The sequence below is a fragment of the Desmodus rotundus genome, chromosome 6 (assembly GCF_022682495.2).
Source record: "Desmodus rotundus isolate HL8 chromosome 6, HLdesRot8A.1, whole genome shotgun sequence".
NCBI lineage: Eukaryota > Metazoa > Chordata > Mammalia > Chiroptera > Phyllostomidae > Desmodus > Desmodus rotundus.
Genome location: NC_071392.1, coordinates 28,724,552 through 28,745,524, shown reverse-complemented (window position 1 = coordinate 28,745,524; position 20,973 = coordinate 28,724,552). Strand labels below are relative to the sequence as shown.

Genomic DNA, 20,973 nt, shown 5'->3' with positions numbered 1-20,973 from the left:
GCTTTATATATATTGACACATTTTAATTTTTGCAGCATCCCTATAAGAAAGTTTCTATATTATCCCCATTTCGCAGATCATAAACCTAAGGCAGAGAGAGAAGTGATGTAACTTCCCACAGCTATTAAGTGGCAGAGCTGGGCTGGAGATCTAAGCAATTCGGGCTGCAGAGTCTATGTGCCCGACCTTTGTGACACTCAGGCGAAAACCCACTGTTTTCACCCACAGACAACATACCATAATGCTCTCTTTAGTTATTGAGTCTTAAATTAACTTCCCATTTGAGAAAATTGTGTTAATTGCTGCACTGCGTTTTGTAGATACACTGACAGTGAAAGACACGATGTTAAGATTTTAGCAAACAGAACTGTTTTGATCTTTTTACTACCCTAGCAAGTGGCCCCTTGACGCCCAGGCACCACATCCAGACATTTCAACTGTCTTCAGCTGAGCTCCAACTTACCCATTCCACCCAGATACTTTCTTCATGGTCTTCCCACTTTCCTCACATGAATTGTCCTCTTGCCCTGGCTGGTGTGGCTCAGTGGGTTGAGTGCTAGCCTGTGAACTGAAAGGTTGCTGGTTTGATTCCCAGTCAGGGAATATGCCTGGGTTGCGGACTGGGTCCTCAGTTGGGGGCGTGCAAGAGGCAACTGATCAATGTATCTCTCGCACATTAATGTTTCTATCCCTCTCTTTCTCCTTCCCTTCCCCTCTCTCTGAAAATAAACAAATAAATAAAATCTTTTAAAGGAAGTGCCCTCTTTCTACCTATTCACTTTAGCCTGACATCACCTTTTCTTCCTTAAGTTTCTGTAGCTATTAATGATAGTGCATTTGCCAAGGAATGTATATTAGAAATTATGGCATGTCCTCTATGTAATTTGAACTGTTGTTAAAATCTTTGGTCAACTTCTCAGATGTTTGTGTCTCTTTAACTCTTCAATGGAACTCTAAACTTGGTGAGGGCAAAGACCTAGTTTTAAGCCTAAAATAAAATGTTTAATTTAGTTTGTATGTATATGTTATAGCCATGGTCCATCTGGAAATAAATATGGATCTTTCCCAGACTGACAAGAAATGATGAGGGTCATTAAGAATACTATTAAGATGATTTGCTTTGGTTTTAGATCAATACAATAATCAGCTCACTTAGGAATTGTTCCATTGCTATCCTCTGTCTTTTTTTTTTAACTCATCAAAAATATATTCATCAAGAAATACTGCTCAACGTCTACTGTACATGAAGCAGGCTTAGCATCATGGTTTTGCATAGGTGTGTGTAATTCATGGTCCTGGATTACAGGGAACACAAAATCTTGTTGGGTTTCTGGATTTTACAAATCCATAACATTTAACTAGCAACCTTAGGAATCGTGTGATAAATACTAAAATGATCCTGACCATATGAGAGTTTAAAGGAGGAAGTTGGGAGAGACAGCACTTTGAGCTTGGATGCTTTGTCTGTGGAGGTGGAATTTGAGTTGAGTCTAAAAGGTTAAGCAGCATTTTTTTTGGGGGGGGGGAACAGAGAGGAGAGAAAGGGCAATTTGGGCAGGCATACTTCCAATGAGCAAAAGGAAATATGTGTGTCCCATACTTATAGGAAAATACACTGAACAGTTCAGTAATGAAAGATATAAGTTGTAAGGCTGGTCATGTAGGTTGGATTGTAGATAACTATAAATATCAAATTCTTAGGTACTGGGAAGCCAGCAAAGAATTTTGAGCTTGATAGTGATATTATAAGAAGCCTAGTTTGGACTGAGGAGAGGCTGGAGGCTGGGTATTCAGCAGAGAATCATTAGAAAATATAAATTAAAAAACCGTAGCATTGGAAGTGACTTCCTTAAACAACTAGATGTTATTTAGGTAGAAGAGAAAAGTGGAACTCAAATAGGTAAAGAGAATTGCCTATGAACATGGTATAAGGTTTTTCTTTGTTTTCAAATTTTCATTTTGTTTTCATATCACAAATTTATCATTAAAATTTTTTGTTAACCTTAAAATAAATTTAGAAGACTGAGTTAAGGGCAACACTATCAGATATCAAAGTATATTTTGGGGCTAGAAACACATTAAAGGGCATAGTTTTAATGAAATTGATTTTAAAACTCAAGACTTTGACATTCAATAGGTTATTTGTCTTAGATATTAAAGCATCCTTTTACATTTATGGAAAACAGTATGCTAATAAATAATTCCTAGCAATGTTGCATTATTGGACAACTAGTCCTGTATTAGTTTCATTATGTTAAATGGTAGCAGTAAACATGAAAACAAGGTCTTATAATTCATTGACAAATTATTTTGTTGCTGGACTTATTACTGAGACAGCTCACATTGTTTAATAGATTCAACATGTTTTCAAGGTTACTGACATTTCTGTTTGTTTTGAGTGACTTTTGATGTTTATTTGCACTTGGGCAGAAACTGAAAATTCAAATTAGAAGACGGTTGCTCCTTCTCTTTAAGCTGCCATGAAATATGGATAGTAACAGTTTTCATCTAGTCCAAGGTGAACAAGAAGAAAGCATAGTTATAAAATCTGAAACACCAACCCATTTGCTTAAGAAATTTCCTTACTATGACTAACTTTTATCCATTATTTAATTTATTTTGAAATATGTGATAATTTTCAATGGCCAAAGGCCACCAATGGAGAGCAACATTAAAAAAAAAATAAAAGATCAATTGCAATTTAACTTTTGGAAAAAGTTAGTTTAGAAAAGTATGCCAGAGTTCCTACAATGTTGTAAAACTTCTTGTATACCATTTAAACTTATAAAATTTGATGTGCATTTATTTAACATATAATTCCAATATGCCCTTAAATGTAAGGATGCTGTTCTATTGGCAGAAGTTTATTTATGTGTTTATTCAGGTATTTACCCAGGGAATGGTAATTGAACATCTAAATAACTGTGATGTAAGGTAAAAGGTGAAAAATTTAAAAAGGTATGTATGGATGGAATGTTAATTGGGATAGCATCCCTCTGCTCTAAATATTCGTGGTTGAGGGCTTAGGGACTTTTTACATAAGCTCCTGTGAGATTATGGAAGTCCCTTGATTCTTTCACCAGGACGGACCAAAGTGCCCTGAAGATTTCAGATACATTTGCACTGCTGGTACACGTTTAAGTGTTAGGACAATATCTGAAAATATAGTCAGAGAATTTGTAAAGGAACTACCAAGGTCAGTGCCCAAGCAAGTTACTAGTTCACAATGATCTCTCTTTGCCTTTGCACATGTCATTGTAGCTAAGGCCAAATGCTCCTACCATTTCTAACCAAATTTGAAATTTAGAAGAAACAGTATAGTTTTGATGACTATTCAGTCCACTTTGTTGGACTTGAAAATTAGTGTCTCTGGGGGTGAGTACACACATTGTGTCAGAACAATATTTGTGTGTATAAATGGGGGATGGTGAGAGAGTATCTTAGTTTTTATGGGAATGTGAATGCACAACTTCCCTACCTCCCAAGCAGCTTCAAACTTACAACTAAATCCACTGTGTGTGTGGAAGTGCTTGCCTGTGAGTACGCATATGCCCATGCGCTTCACCGTGAATGGGGAGTCCTTGATGGACATTAGCATAGTTTCTTTTTTTAATTTTAATTTTTTATTGTTATTCAATTACAGTTGTATGCCTTTTCTCCCCATCCCTCCACCCCACCCCAGCCAAACCCCCCTCCCTCCCCCACCTCCACCCTCCCCCTTGATTTTGTCCATGTATCCTTTATAGTAGTTCCTGTAATCCCCTCTCCTCACTGTCCCCTCCCCACTCCCCCCTGTCCATTGTTAGATTGTTCTTAACTTCAGTGTCTCTGGTTATAGGATCTAAAGTCATGGTGGAGGCATTTTTTACTCAAATGTGATTATTCTGACAACACTTTTTATTCTAATTTTCCCTTCTTTCCTCCCTTTCTTTCTCCTTCCCTCCCTCTTTTCCATCCTTTCTCTTTCTTTTCTCCTTTTTTTTTTCTTTGCAAAATTTTACCACCAAGGGCATTATGGAAGTGGGCAAAACTTGTTGACTAAAGATAGAATAGGATTAAATTAGTGACAGTGTGAAGATAGAAAAGATAACACATGCCACCATTTAATTTAGTAATTTGTATCCTATTTATATCTTCTTATTATTCAGATATTTAATCCAGAAGTTGTTTGGGAATGTAAATGATCTGAGTGATTATTTTGGAGTTCCACTGTATTTGTTATGTAAGTATAGTCATTAAATGAAATTTTAAAGTAAATTTACCAAAATAGAGAATATAACCATTGCAAAAATAATTATGGAACATATTTATGTAGATAAAACACACTTTGTACTATGTGTTATTTGGGGCATACACAAGAAAGCAAAAAATAATAGAAACTTCTGGACTGCTATAGAATACTTACTTATCTTTTGTTTAAAAATTAAGATTTTAAGTTAATTTCAATACTTGTAAAAGGCTACACTCAATATGTAGTTAAATTAGACTTGAATGTAAAGTGAGGAAAACGTTTACCTCAAATTCTTCTTAGTACTTTGCCATTAATTTAAGAAAAGAACTTTAAAAGACTATGCCTATTACTATAATAAAAATATTTATTATCAAAATTGTCACATTTATCTGTACACAGCCTAAAGTCAAAAATACAATTTATACATTAACAGTTTAAGTGGGTCTGAACATTTAGTATCTACTCAGTAAAATCCTAAATCTTTTCCATAAATTTTACAAATACCGATGTAGTCTACCTCTATTTTATAGAGCTGTATTTACATAGCTGATGACGCTACCGAGATACCAACATTTCTTTTTCTCTAGTGTTTTCATGATAGTTCACAGTGGGTTAATTATTCAACTGCTTGAAATCTTTGGTAAATACAAGTATTTACATACAAAAATGTTTACATTTCAGTAAAAAAAAGAAAATTCAAATAACTTATCAAGTAGTTTTGTGTCATCAATAAATGCATACGCCAGAATCCTATCATCAATGGAAGTCGCTATCTAGGACCTCTGATGATAAAATCTGAAATTCACAACATAATCGGGGGCTTGTATGGCCACTCCCAGAAGTACCACAACACTAGGCCGTGACAATATTAAACACAAATGTTAAGTTCAACACATGGACAGTACTGATTATTTTCTAATGCAGAAAAGCCTAGTTTTTTCCATAACCCAGTTTAAACATCGATTTGACACATGAGTTTATTATCTCATTAAAACCTACTATCTTGCAAGAGTGAGTAAGTCGTTTAAAGAAATACTGTTTTGAAAGACACCAATTCATCCTCTTGCCAATAATTTGTCCATGAAAATATGGATCGTTTCTTGAAATAATTTGAGGAAATATAGCAAAATGCCCTTCCTTCCTTCCTTTTCTTCATCCTTCCTTCTTTCCTCTTTCCTTCCTTCTTTCATCTTTTCATTCCTTCTCTAAGAGTAATGTACAAGATCACCCTGTCAACCTGCAGATTATACTGAAGTCCCCAAAGTTCCATATGCAGTTTAGTTTTCCCTCATTAATTCTCAATCGCCGTGATTCACCAATGAAAACATCCTGGCATGAAATCCTCTTACTCCCAGGCTGCTTGTTAAAAATACTCTAAAAAGTATTTAAATTCTAATGTCCTTGAGTCATTTCATAATTAAGTTTTTTTATAGACACATTAATGCTGGAGTGTAGAGAGTATAACTAAGTAAATCAAAAACACATTTTTTTTAAACCTAGAAAATGGATGTTTTGGGATTGCCACCACCACAGGGTGGAGAACAGCTCTTCTGAGTTGTGTTCGGAACGCATGACTTCGTTCCCTACATCAGTTTCTCCAGGCTACTGTTTCATTTATAAAAAAAAACAAGATGAGAGATATTTTTGTCATCACTTTGGCAATTCTTCTCTCCCTCCAATCGTCAACATTCTGAACTCAGTGCATATTTTAAAATTCACCCAAGACTAGGTAGGCACCTTGCAGTAAGTGTTCACTACTATGCGATGTGTGAACAGGGAAAGCAGCAAAATAAAGGCCCTGTATTTATCAGAAAAGGCTTTCCTCTAAGTTTTTACATAGGCTCAATGCCTTGGCTGAAACTTTGAATAAAATGTTTTGACTCATTGGTCACTCAAAGTGAATGTTATTTTAGTCACCAGTTTTTCCTCCCTAGAGCACATGATATATGCGAAATATGCATTTACATACATTTCTGGTCATAGAGTGTAAAATAAGCCCTGCTCCTTCGAAAGGCAGGAAAATACTGGTATAATTGACACGATGTTCAATAAATACTAATATGATGTCAACCAGAAGTCTAAGACATCAGTCCATTGAAACTGATAGCTTGTATCTTCACTTTGCTCCCTTTCCCACTCCTGCTGATAAAGAGATGAAAAGCGGAGTCTTATATCTTCTTCTGGGTTTTGATATAAACTCAAGCATTATTCTATGTTGAACAAATAAAGAGCTGGCCATCTGTTAACTCCTGTCGTCCCGCTCTGTGCTCTGCTGGGTCACAGAAACGAGCTTTATTCCTCTTCCCTTCAGTGTTCTGGTGAAGGACTTTTTGTTACTGTTGTTTGGTTTTGAGGGAAGAGGAGGTCACGTGCAAACATTCAGAAAGCAGCACTGGCGGAGACCCACTTTGATCCCTTGGAGTGTCCCGAGTGCCCGCCTCACACGGCCACTTTCTCCTTCGCCACATTCTTGGGTTCCCTGCTCGGGACGCACCAGTCGTCAGCCTCGGAGATCATCTGATAATGTTTAAAGGCTGATTTGTTAAAGACCGGGAGTTTTTCTACAGACTCAGAAGACAAAGCCTGAAAGGAGAGAGTGAGGAAAGAAGTCAAAACAAAGAAATTATTCATGGCGTGATTTGTACCTGAAGTGATTACTCAAACTAAATTCAGAGGTAAGAAGTCAACCACTCAAATACACTGTTTTTTCTTTTTAAATTTTTTAAAAATACATTATTTTAATTAGTTGGGTAATAAGAGTGCACCAGAGCCGATAGTGTGTTAGGCACTGTATAAAAGAAAACTAAAAAATAAATATTATCTCTACCTTATAGGGGATAAAATAGTGTATACACAATTTAAGTTAGGGAATAGAATTTGTGTTCAATATTCACACATGTACCTTGTTTTGTCATTACTGATATGATAGAGTTGAAAAGCAAAGCTATTCTTTCCAAGCAAAACCTTTTTATCTATGGTAAAGAGTCCTAATCTGATACTATTAATCTATTAAATCTGATACTACAGAGCTATAATCTACTAATCTTTCCCAGTACTTTGAAGACACTGGCTTATTTAAGAGATGAATGCATTAATTATTTCAGATGGTCAAGAACCACTTGGCAAACAACTCCCTGGGACAGAATGGGAGCCTAGAAGCTTCATGTTTAATATCTGTAAGTATATTTTCAGTAGAAATACCGGGTCCAGCAGAAGTAACGCCTGCTTGAGTGTGGTTGGTAGGGTAATAAAATGGGTATAACAATTTGTAGTTCTAATTTGAACATTTCTCGTAAAATGTCATATGGTGTGCTTGAGTATGATATTGTTATGCTACAGAATTACATGCTTATGATTTTGTAATACAACATTTTGTAATAAAATAGGGGCATTATTTGTACCAGACCCTGTAGTTGGCAAATGATAAGCACAATCAAGAAAGTGACCTTGGCGAATAAACCGAAGCTTTAAAAGAAATAGAAAACACATGTACGAAGTTTTACAGTTTAAACAGAAAATGCCCGGGATCCCACTGACAACTTGTGAGCAGTCAGCTTCCTTTTCCCTGGATTTCTAACGTCAGTTTAAGGTCTCCAGTAACTTGATATCAGTTATTTTTTAGGCTGGAGCATTATCAGCATCTTTTTTTCACAGTTGAAGTAGAACAAAATTACAGCTATTCTCACAGATGCCAGAGGAGTTGCCTTAAAAAATTCATATGGGCATGTCCTCACTCTGAAACAGGAGTGCCGATTTTGCTTCACTTGAGGCAGGTAGCCTGGCTCCTCCTCCTTGTTTGTAAGTTGCCACATTAAATACTAAAGAGTGTATCTACACACACCACACAGAAAACAGAATTGCTTTAGTCATTATTTGCATGAACTCAGTCTGGGGTTTTCATTGCGGGCCATGGAACTCAGGGCTGTAAAAGAAGCAATCTTTTCAGAAATGTGATTTTTTTTTCCTACTGAGTTTAAAGTATACCTTTAAGTAGATGATAGCATCTGTTCCGTATCCTGATGAAGAGTAGAGATGCAGATCTCCTTGAAAGTACTTGGCATAGAGGCGGGAAATCGGCAAGCCGTAACCAAAACCGGCCTAGAGAGAAAAGATTAGTTGTTGGTAAAGAGGTGGCGGTGATCATTGGGATCCGAAATGTGGAAAGGAGATATTATCCTGCCTGATACTGATGTCCTAGGACCTAGATAAAGATCTTCTGTTTCCATCAGAGATCCCTAGAGTTGTGTCACTATTTTTAGCTGGCTTTATCATTCTTTCTCATATCCCTCTGCCCAATTTAAATGGATTAACTTGCCTAAATACTTCCGTGTAATCCGAGCTCTACCTTTAGAACTAGGTGGCTGGGATGAGCTTTGCCATATAACTGGTCTTACCAAAGGAGCATTCCGGGCACCGTCCATCACCGGCGTTGGTGCGGTGGAGTACGTATAACTAAAGAGGCGGTCGATGATCCTCAGGGGAACACCACCTCCTCTGTCTGAAATCTTAAACCAACAAACAAGTCGTCAGAGCTACACGTTGAAAACAATGTGCATTTGTCTCTATAAAAATGTCTTTCCCTCATTGAAAAGTCACTTAGTATGCGCCTTTGAGCTATTGCTCAAAGCTGAGAGACTACTGTTGGTGACTTTTTAATTCTCTCAGGAGAGACTCACAAGAATATTAGAGAACAGTTACCTTAATTGTAAGATCTTCCTTCCCCAGGACCACAGTCACCTCCACTGGTGTGAGGGAAGGACAGTTTTCCTGGTGTTCGACTGTCGCCCTCATTGCGTTCTAGAGAAAACAAAACAGAAGAAATTCAATGGCAGGAGAATGAGGGACAATAGATACCTGTTTTTTATGTATAAAATAAAAACAGTACAATTCCTATTTCTCTTAAGCTAGTAGTTAAAACAGCTCTGTAAAAAGCCATTTATGAATATGTCATAGAAGATACATAATGAAAAATATTCATTCACCATGTAATATAGCTCCTGGGAGTGATGTCTAACAGAAAAACCACTCTGCTAGTTCTCAGGTTCTTATTTGTAAGCTTAATTTAAACATACACAGGGTTTTTTATCATCCATTTCCTGGCTCCCTATTTTCTGTCTTTCCATTACATTTTACATCCAAACACTGAAGACTATCACATAACAAATGAACAGTGAATCACTGAACTAATGTGTTGGTTTTTAGAAAATTTGCTGGGAAAAAGTTGTTACCATTTAAAAGGATAGTGAATAATTCTAATTTAAATTTCAATTTGCACGTGATAATCATTTTAACTTTTGCCAGTGATATCAATATAAATCTATGAGTTGGACCATTCAATTTAAAAGTAAACCAAATCAACAAAAAGTATCTTTTGTCCTTTCACAGGGAAGAAACTCAAGTTTTCAAACAATTGGATGCGTCTTATACAGATACAGTTTTGGCTTATTTCACCCATTTTTCCTCCCTAACCTTCCAGCAAATTAACTGCTTTCTGGTTTCTATCTGATATGAAGTTCAAATCATTAGCTCAAGTGAAGTAAAACAGATCAGATATTTATAGTATAATCAATACCTCACTGTACTAACATTAAGAATAAGTTAGGAAACAGTAACTTCTGAGAAGAGCTGTAACAGAATTAGAAGTAAATGTCACTTTTTTAGGCTTCCTTCTCCCTAGTCCAGATGACTTTTGGAAGCATCACAAAGCTTTGGGTGTTTTCTATCTTTTGGTGGAAATATAGTCATAGTTTGGTTTTAGAACATAGGACAGGATCTGATTTGAGCACCTGGCTACCTCCGACCTGTATGTAACATCTGTGTCCTCTGAGCGTCTTAGAAATGCATATTCTCAGACCTAGAGAATCAAACTCTGCCAGGGACAGAGCCTAAGGATCTGCGTTTTCACAGGCCCTCTGGGTGGGGCTAAAGGGCATGGAAGTTTGAGAAGCACTGCCCTCCAGTCTTGCCACAGAAAGGGGACTGTGGACCTGCAGCACCACCTGTTAGCTTATCAGAAATCCAGTATCTCAGGCCCCACTTCCGACCCACTGACTCAGTATTTGCATTTTAACCAAACCACCAGGTGATTCATAGGCACGTTGAAGTACAACATGGAAGGAACGGACTGTCCTCTGAGCGTATTCTAGACTCGGGTTGCGATCCTGCCACTTACAGGAATTCTGCACCTTAACCTCTGGATTTGGAATTGGACCAGTCTGTGGGGGTGGAAGAAACAAGGCCTCATTCCCTGAAGTCTTCACCCCATGAACTTTCTTAATGAATACATGAGTGAATAGCCCTTTGTTGGGCACCTGAACAAATAATGGGACTCGGGAGCTCTGAGACAGGGTGATTCATGTTGTGCATTCTTGAATGCACGTTGATGCTACAGTGAGCTCTATGAACCCTTTCACCCATTAACTGTGTCCTCCTTTTAGGTGCACAGAAGCTCACTTAGCAGAAGACAGCGAGTCTCCTGTGTAGTCAGAAATGATAAAGGAACTTCAAATGCAACCAGTGGATTTTTAATAAAAAAGAACTGCGATCAGAGTGAAGTGTCATACCTTAAATAGTTCAAAGAGCATATGGTGAAGGTGAGAAGGAACGTACACAATGTGAATTGGTTGTTCTGGAGATTTTGCTAGGAGAAAAATGAAACTCATTAGAATTAGTAAACAAACACTTCATCAAAATAAACATCCAGATCTATTTGACTAATATTTTAGACTTAAACAGGATTGGCATACTCCGCATCCTCCTCACACCAAAATCCTACCCTAGAACCTTCCCTGTTAAAAGGAAACACAACTGGTTTATTTTCAACATGCTTCTACAGTAGCTGCCTAGAGCTCTATGACGAGTTTTTGCATTTCTCGACGAAGGTACGAAGCAGATGAAGTGTGTGACAAGGGTGCTGTAAATTAGATTACACGGATTATTTTTTCTATTTTCCACACTTTTGTACTGGACAATATCATTGTAAGAAAGAAGGCACATTACAATATCATTGTAAAAAATGAGTGTGCCTATAGGGTAACATCAAAAATAAAGCTAGCTACAAGTTTCGTATTTGGAAATTGAAGTAACACATAGAAAACTATGGGAAAATAACGTCTGATTATTCTTGATTTTTATCAATCAGATATCAAATCTTATAGACTAACTATGCTCAAATTTCACCAAGAGGGTAAAGAAAACAGAGAAACAAAACCTCATAATACTGTTTGAAAAGAAAAATAAAATAATTATTCTTTGGCGTGCCAGGCCTTGGCAAAGTTTGAATCAGAAAACACAAGGTCTGGCTCAATTCCTTCTTTGTTTTATCACCGTTCAAGCAGTTTATCTAAAGTTATGTAACAATTTTGTTGATGTTTAGAGATACTTTGCAATCTTTATTTGTAGTTTTATTTTTAGTTTGGCCATCAGTTGCATTTACATACCCCCAACCCATAAGTTAGGCTACTCATCATTTGAACAACTTAATTTTCACTCTCACCACCAGTGAACATTGTTCATGTGTAACTATTACTCGGAAAAGAGGTTTACTTTGAATTGAAAAGAGAATGTTATTCCAATTTAAGTTTGCCTTCATGCTTTGAGAAGCAGCTATGGAATAGGATAAAAATAGTGCCTCGCATTCCTCATGTAATCACTTCAGGAATGTAGGAAGACTGTCTTCCAGGTACCCTTCAGTTGAAGCTACTAAATAAAGTATGCTCTGTTTCAATATAAAACTGGTATATATTTATAGCGCATTAAAAATAATTTTGGTGAGAACATTTAACATGAGAGCTACCTTCTTAAATATTTAAGTGTGCAATATAGTATTGTTAAGCACAATGTTGTCCAGCAGATTTCTAGAAGTGACTCACCTTGCCTAAGTAGAATTTTATACCCATTGAATAGTGACTTCCCACTCCCAGCCTCTAGCAACCACCATTCTGCTCTCTGCTTCTTTGAGTCTGACTTATTTTAAATACCTCATGTAAGTAAGGATCATGCAGTGTTTGTCCTCCTGTGACTGGCTTATTTCTTGTAGGGCAACTTAAAGTACTTTTGTTTCCAGATCTTATGAGTAACCTCTTAAGGAGGATGTCTCCACTACCAAGTGGTTCCTCCTACTTCTGGCTCCTCTCCGCCCTATTCTGCAGTAAGCAATCTTTCTTTGATCTAAGATACTGGAACTAAATTGTCACTGTATATACCAAACTATTTGTTTAAACTATTCTTCTTCTTGAGTCATCACTAGCAACTGAATATGCTCAGTTGGAACTTTCCAGTTGAGATAAAGACAATCTTGGTTTCAAAATTAAAAAGTGTACAAACTAGGCACATTCAGAAGGGAAGACTGGAACACAGAAGTTGCTCTGTATTTACAACATTAATCATAGTGGGAAGACACTGAATTTCACATACATTAAAATATATTTTATTCACAGCTTACCATTCACTTGCGTGAGCTTTAATTCTGGAGATGTTAAATAATACTGATCACAAAGCATCCTTGAACTCTCAAAGGCATCTGGAATAGAAGGTTTTTTTCCATAATGATGAAATCAATTTGTGCCAAGTAAAATTTTCAAGTGATCTTCAGTATGTACACTACCCTTAAGCTAAAATATGCATTAGAGTACAAGTTTATGTATATGAAAAAATATCTTTTTAATATTTTATTGAAGAAAGAATTATGACAGTACTTCAGTTATAGCAATAGAAATATGCACACATCAGAGATCAAATACTATATAAGAATATGACATGTTAACCTGATGTTTGGATTTTTTATAATATTATAAATGCATGTTTAAACCCCTGATCTTCAAAAACAAAAGATTTTCATGACAGTATTCATAAAAATATAATGGGAAAACTCTGAGTATAAATTCATTTACAGAGTCATCTCAACTGTATGTCAGCCATCTAGTATATATTTTCAATGAGGGAAATGAAGAAATCTAGAAATTACCTTGGATCACTGCTACTACATCACAGTTGGGATCAATGCTTCCAATGTGGGTTGGGTGTCTTGTCTCCAAGTCACTAAATAAAAGAACTGTTGAAAAATAAATATGAACATATTATATAATATTATATAAAAATCAGGATAAAGATGATTAGAACTACCACTGACCAAAAAATGTGACCCACCAAATAGTCTAGTTAGAGTATGGCTTATAGTCTACACCCATCTCTGTATAACATGATTACAATGAACTTACTGTGCTGGTTCATTAGCATCCGGGTAGAAATACGGTTCATGTAAAATCGATCCAAGAAATACTGAAGATTTTGGTTGGTGACTGGGTCGACTGAGCAGCCATCTTTATATTCTATGACTCCTTGTGCCATTGTGGGGACTACATTATGATTTCTATTTCGAACTTTGATGAGAGTATCTACAAAACTAAGCCAAAACACATTTACATTCAGTGAAGGTTCAGGTAAGATTCATTTACTTCTATTTCTTACATTACAAGTGTGCATATCATTTATTATGGGAATATGTCTGGAAATAGTCAAAGTTTTAGACACTTAATCTAATGTGTAGAACTTACTCTGATAATGTTCTCCAGTCTTCTGGATTTCTCTCATGGAACTCCACCAAATCCATCAAGCTCTGGATGTACCTGTAAAGTGACAGGTGTGCTTTAAGTTTTTAAATTGAATAGTGAGATACAAAAGGCTGAAAATAGCATCTTTTCCAAATGATTTGAAAAGAGAAAGGATTATGCTTAAAATTAAAACTCCAAGACATTTGGAAAACAATATCTCAAAAGAAAAGGTTCAACTTTGATCCTTAACTTCCTAAGTTAAAACTTTTATTTCTTTAACTATTCCAGATCTGCATTTTCTGTTTTGTTTGGCAAATGTATTTTTTAATAGCAAAGGCACTTAAAAGCAACATTTTAAGAAAACTTTCATATTTTTTCCTAATCCATTCATGGGTGAATAGAAGTCTTGAAAGCAGTGTGTACTATGCATTGAATATGTATGTCAGATTGTAATGTTTAATGGGTATATAATCCATATAGCTCTTGAATCAATGAACAAAAAGCTGTGCAGTCAGTGGATTAAAGTGAGGCTCTGGTGCGTACCTGCCTCCGTGCATATCCTGGCTCTAGCCTCTGAAAACCTGCTCCTTTGGATTATCTATGCTCTCTAAGCCTCAGTATCCTTATTTATAAAATGAGATGATTGTAACTGATACATAACTGGCCGTGTGCTATGAATTCTAAGTGCTTTTTAATGGATTACCTCATTTAATTACACTCAAATATCCCTTTGAGGCATATACTTTATTCTCCTCTGTAACAGATGGGGGAATTAAGGCATAGAGAATTTAAGACACTTTCCAAGAACTCCATAACTAAGAAGAGGCAGAAGCAGGATGTGAACCCAGAGCCTGCTGTTAATAGGTTTGTAATTTAAAAAGATGAGGTCCTCTATGAATAGCAGTCATTCATATCTATTTCTAGGATAGGATTCCTTCTACAACATCAAGCTCTGTCTTTTATTATTTAAAATACAAAGCAAACTGTAACTCTCAAATAGTTTTTATATTTCTCTTAGAAATAAAAATTATATTGTGAATGAATCTCCTTTTTCAGGATAAAATGTCTGTTTCTAGTTTTATAACTGCCCTTACCATAACTTACTTTAAATTAATAAAAAATTATTTACATTTCAAAAGTATTTACTATTCAAATCACCTGTTTTCCAACTATGATACTAATATATTGTAAGAATTCATACTCAGATAATTGTCTCAAAACTAGAGACTGTTTCAGAATGGTTCACTACTTACCAGCTTTTAACTAACTGCACTGAAGAGGTATTTACTAATCGATCAGGAAGGATATCAATTTCCTTCAGGATATTGGCAAGCCTCACAGGCAATTCTTGTCTCAAAAATGCAAAAGAAGTTCTTTCACATGCGTTTTCCAAACCTGTAACAATTAACATTTATTTAGTATTTGGAAACAAGTATGTCTAAATGATATACTCAAGTAGCATTAACCATCCAATATTAAACACATACATATATCATAAAATTATTTTTCAGCGCTCGTTTTGGCAGCACATATCCTAAAAACTGGAACGATAGAGAGGATTAGCCCGGCCCCTGCACAAGGAGGACACGCAAACTCGTGAAGTGTTCCATACTTTAAAAAATAAATAAAACAAAATAAAATCATTTTCACCCTCAGTTGGTTTACAGTTTATAGATAATTCAAGAAGTATCTTCTTGCCTTTTTCTAAGTTACCAATATGGGAATTATTGTTGCTGTTGTTTTTAAAGAGGGTTCACTTCCACGAAGTCAGACTACCCCTACAGCTCTTAATATACGGGAGAGAATGCAGGGTTCAGTGGAGGCCACAATGTTTAGAGTTCCAGTTATGAAATCGGAGTGGGAGATAAGAGGGCGGGCGGGGTGGAAGTTGTGATGTTTCCAGATTACTAATAAATAAATAATATCACCTTTAAATCCTTGACATTTTCCTTGTAAGATTGTTGTGGAAAGTCTAGAAATACTTTCAGCAGTATTGCAAATATTTTTAAAAAACTTTAATGGTGGAGAAGCAAAGAAATTTGTTAGGAATGCAGAGATGTACCCTGTGAAAGGTGGCCAAGGGTTAAAAACCTCAATTTTAGGCTACTTTATAAAGTTAGGAGTCTTTTTCAAGAAATCCTGTGCGGCGAAGGGATCAAGTTTCTCATTCATTGTTAAATGCTGACCGAAAGCAAAAGTGTTTTGACGGATGCTTTGGACGGAAAGATGAGCTCAAACCATCCAACATCAGCGGAGCCGCAGCGGAGCCGCAAGTGGCCTCCACCTGTGGACAAAAACTCTCAGCAAGAAGCCGGATGGAGGAGAAGGCAAGATGCGCTGGTGGTCGAGGATCCACGCTTCAGCAGAAAGTCCGACCCCTTCTTTTTAAAGAGGCCAGACCTCCCTGCACCGGGACTTAAAGTTAAGGCAGCTCCCTAACCCCAACCCCAACTCCAACGCCCCCGCCCGGACCCTACTTCCTCGCTCACCAAAGTCCAGCAGCTGCTTCATGGACAGTGGGGACGGGCTGTAGCGCGAGAAATGCTCGACCTCGCGGGGGACCAGGCTGGCGCCGCTCAGCGAGCGGGCGCTGCGCATCGCGAAGCGGGCCGCCTTCATCTTGATGCCCACAGGACCTGGCAGGGGCGAGCTTGCGGGCGAAGGCTGCTGGGGACAGAGCCTGCGACCGAGGAGAGGGCGGGCCGCGTCCGGGCGAGCAGCGCAGGTGTGCTGGCAGGCTGGTGCACCTCGGTCTGGGCTGAGGGTCAGGGGTGTTATGGAGCAGAGGAGTCTGGAGGCGAGTCAGAAGGAGCAGTGAGTCAGAGGAGCAGCAAGTGTCTTGAGACTCCAGTGCTCGTCTTGCCACCACCGGCCGTGTCCCGCGGTTTTATTCGTTTCCCCCGCACGCTCCCCCCAAATCCAACGGGGAGGAGTCACTGGGACTTGGAGACGCGCCCTGAGCCTGGGGCTAGGCCAATCCACTTAGAGAAAGAACTTTGGGCCCCGCTCCCCGGTGGCAGTCACTGCGGAGTGTGCTGGCGCAGGTGCAAGAGGCTGAGAGGGTTAAGGGGGTAGGAGGAGGCCGAAGTGGGCATCTGGAAGTAGGTGGGCTCGAAATCAGCCATTTGGGACAGGGCGCCGGATCGCGTGGGCAGGGGGCCAGCCCAGACTCGTCCTTGTTGACAAGTGCAAGGCTGTCTCAATGTCACGCGTTCCTGGCCAGAAACTATTTCCAAGAATCTGGGCTCCGGGAGCTCATTGGTCCTTGCTCAGAGCGGGCTTTTACAGTAGCCAATCAGCTGCGTTCAAAAGTATGGGTTTCTCTGCCATTGGACAGCGAGAGGAATAAACAGCCTGAGGAGTTCTTCCAGCAAGCAAACAGCACGCATCAGGAACTGGAAGTACTTTTTTGGCTGAGACTTGAGGAGCTGACCAAAATACATTAACTTTTTCCTGTGGCAATAAAAGGCCATCAATATGCTTCTTTCTATTGGGCTTAATTCCGTTAATTAAAAACAAAATTAGAAAAGGATCAGTTTGCCAGTTTGACCCACCTCCTTTTACTTCCATCAAGAATTTGCTGGCTCTGTTCCCCTGTATAAAATGTCCTTAATCCAAATCTTGGCCTAAGACATTCTTTTCTAGCCTTAACTGCCTAGCAAACTAGGCTCTGCAAGAGATCTTTCCTGATTGCTTCTCTTCCTGCTCTTCCAAATCTGGCCTTTGTCACTTAGGACATTATATTGTAGCCACTTATGTTCTCACATTGTCCCTTCCTGGACGCCCTGCCTTGAAAGGCATCAGGGTTGGGACTATGCCAGATGCATCTTTGTGATTTCTACCCTGTTTTGTTCCTGCTAAAACTAGGGAAACATAGGAAAAGTTCCAAATTGCATCTCCCTTTGGAGATGGGTCTTGATACTATTGTGACTTATATTTTTGTATTTTGAATCCTTTGTTACATATTTGCATAGCTTGGTAAAGCAAAAAAAAAAAAGAAAGAAAAAAAAAGGAAGGAAAGAAAGAAAAAAAGAAAAAGAAAAAAAAGGTGTTCCAGAAGCTAAATCAATCAATAAATAAAACTCGTCGATGGAGCAAGTAAATTTAAAGTAAAAATCCCTCCTTTTACCGTGATTACATCCCAAGAACAGAAGTAATAGTAATAGGAAAGTATGCATTTGCCTTTTCTTACCATGTGTGTGGGATCTGGAATCAGCAAAAGTACATATTAAAAAGAATTATACCCTTTAGTCTGCAGAGGAAAGGCAGTGGAACGATACATTACAGGCGGTTCTAATTTAGGAAAACCCTGCTGAGTGCTTGACCTGACTAGCCCGGCACTACTGTCCTGAGTTGTGTGATGATTAAAGGTCAGGTGAAGTCTTATGACGGTCACAGAGATGGCTAAGGGCTAAATGTGAACCGAGGTCACTAAACTTTTGTCTCCATGTCATCCCATCCAATAATATTTATCCTCTCACAGGGAAGTGAATTGCATTCTTTAGTGTCATTTCTCTATGACGGGAACTGGTGTTATAATTGGCAACATTTATGGCAGCTGGACTGGAAGAGCCGGGTCAAGCTGTTTACCCAGTTGGCCAAGACACTATGTATGACAGGTATCCCTTGCTTTCCGAAAGTTCGAAAGTTTGTGTTGCACCACTTTGTTTTTATGAAAAACCTGTACCTGTTGTCTCTAACTGAAAGAAATCTGGAAAGGATTTTCGCTTTGGTAAGAAAAGAGGGGAAGCGAAAATAGCATTCAGTGTTTGTTTCCCAGCAAGCTCTACAGAGGCAGCACGTACCCAGAACAACGTGAGGGCACCGCCGTCTCAGCTCCCTCCCCAGAAGCTGCACTCAGCGTCTCAGCCTCACGCCCTCATGGCTCTGAACTGTGTCTGTGAGCAGCTGTGCTTCCTCTCAATTTATTTTGTGCATCTGTTGATGAGATGCATCCTAAGGTATCAGAAAAGCCTAAGAGAGTTTATAAGGGTGTTACACTTAGTATAAAACTATATGTAATTAAGTGGCTTTGGTATGATTTAGTAGGTTATTTTGGAGTATGGGAACTCTCAAAGATTTTTCCAATAAATTAATGGTAATTGCTCCTTTGCTTAATGCCACTTCAGCTTACGAAAAGTATCACAGAAACACTCTACTTTTGGATAGCAGGGAAAACCTGTACCATGGTAAGGATAAGCAAGTGATAAGCAAGTGACTAGGAAAGAGAGTGACATATTTTCAGGCTGACACAGATCTTGGAGGTGATCCAGTTGCTACACAAAGAAAGTAAAGGGAATTATTTGGGGACAATGGGCAGGGACAAATCTGCGCATTCATTTGAGTAAAAGTAGACTCTGAGTGGACTATCACACAATTCGGTGCTAATGGTCAGAGGGGTGTACTGAAGCTCCCCTTTGTACACAGTGCTGGGCACAGCAGCTCTGCTTGAGGCACTCAATTCCCCAAGTTTTCAGGGGCATGCTTCCCTACCTTTAAATGAATTCCAGCCAGCTTGCCTGGAAAACCTAACAAACTAAGGCCACTGGTAGAGTTTTAAGAAGGCAAGCCACACTTTTGCCAGGGGGCTGGGCATGTACTATTAGATAAAATACGTCAAGACCCTTAAGGAGATGCCTATTCAACTTTCCACCTGCATGAACATATTCCAAGGAAGCAATTAAAAATTACATTAAGAGAAACTTGAAAAGCCATGATAGAAAGATAAGCAGATTTGACTATGAAATATTTAAAGTTTAAAAATGATCAGCAAACTTGGAGAAAACATTGTATGTAACAGACAATGATTATTTAAGAAATGATTTCAGCAGGTTACAAAATTGTCATGATCTGTTCCCGCACGGAGTTGTAGACTTGTGGGGGAAAGAGATGTTACGAAAGCGATGGATGATAAGCATGCGCATTAAATTAGGACAAGGGATGTGAAGAAAAAGCACGGGAAGACTAATGGGCTGGAACTACTTCTATTTGGAGGGCAAGGATGGTCTCTCTGAGAAAGTGACAATTATGGGAGATGGTGCATCCTTCTATTGGGGGATGAGAAGGGAATATTGGTGAAGAGAGTGGGGAAATCCAGGTCTAAATCACTATTTGGTCTCTAATGTTTAAAATTGTTGTTTTAGAGGATGCTAGATGCTAGGAGCTGGACTAGATGTCTTGGTGGGTGCAAAACATCTTCTCTCAAGGCTAATAGTAGTGGGTGATGGAAAGCAATGGCCAACTTTTTTTTTTATGGGGTTTTCATTTAATTCTCAGGGCAAAAACCTCACAATTAAATGCATTAAAGAAAAGAACAGTTCATAAAACAGACTTGTTAATGTGTCATGTTAATGGTGACAGTAATGGTACTGGATGGTGGTGACACAGGAACTCAGGGGTGTTTGGAGGACGAGCTTTGTTGGGAATCAGAGAATGCTTCCTCTGAGAACTGGCTTTTGTGGTGATCTTAGAAGGACGAGCAAGATTTGACAAATTACTGGTAGACAGTGGAGAAGGATGTCTAAGCCCGAGCCAGAGCAAAGGTGAGGGAGTATAGTGGAGAAAGGAGACTAGTTCAGTCTGGCTGCTATCTGCAGTCCCTGTAGGGAGGAGACAATGAGAGGGTAGGCTTATATCAGGAAAACCTTACATGCTGGTATGATGACTTCGAGATTCCTGGAATAGGCAACATGAACTGATGAAGCTCATTAAGCAGGGAGCACGTTGCTCCCTGCTCAAGTGCTCCCTGCTCAAATTTGTCAGTGGTGAAACAATTCAATGCAACTGAACTTCATTGACACCCATTGTGTACCAAGCATTATGATAGGTGCTGGGGACAGAGGCGAAAAAGGCATAGCCCCTGTCTTCAAGGATAGGAGACAGACATAGAAATGATCTGAAGAAAAACAGTGCGATGCATATAATGTATGTGTTAGGGGGAGGGGGAGGTCGAGCAGTCAGGGGAGACTTCTTTGGAGGAGGTGACATGTCATCTGAGTTGTAAAGGTGGAATAGAAGTTCAGAAGCAGACAAAGAGGAAATGTGTTGGGGCAGTGGGGAGTGAGAATGAAGAGAGCCATTTTGTTCTTAGGACCCTTAGCCTTTGTGAAGTCTGAGAGAGAAAAACTTTTTTAAAAATGTTGTCTGATGTTTGATGCAGCCTGCACTACTGGGTGGGGGTCTCATTATGGA

General features: G+C 38.5%; 1 protein-coding gene and 1 non-coding gene across 2 annotated transcripts; one reads left to right on the top strand and one right to left on the bottom strand.

The window, feature by feature from the left end:
* Window positions 1-4,577: 4,577 nt before the first annotated feature.
* PDK4 (pyruvate dehydrogenase kinase 4) lies at window positions 4,578-16,713 on the bottom strand. The gene is made up of 11 exons (XM_024577164.4): window positions 16,272-16,713; window positions 15,036-15,177; window positions 13,786-13,857; window positions 13,450-13,634; window positions 13,197-13,283; window positions 12,675-12,752; window positions 10,795-10,871; window positions 8,930-9,028; window positions 8,626-8,736; window positions 8,216-8,329; window positions 4,578-6,814 (listed from the first exon to the last, which is right to left on the bottom strand). Exons 1-11 carry the CDS (start codon window positions 16,399-16,401, stop codon window positions 6,671-6,673), a joined length of 1,239 nt encoding a protein of 412 aa, XP_024432932.1. The 5' UTR covers window positions 16,402-16,713; the 3' UTR covers window positions 4,578-6,670.
* LOC112319904 (U6 spliceosomal RNA) lies at window positions 15,293-15,398 on the top strand. Its single transcript, XR_002976385.1, has one exon. It is a non-coding gene; the product is annotated as a U6 spliceosomal RNA (small nuclear RNA).
* Window positions 16,714-20,973: the final 4,260 nt, after the last annotated feature.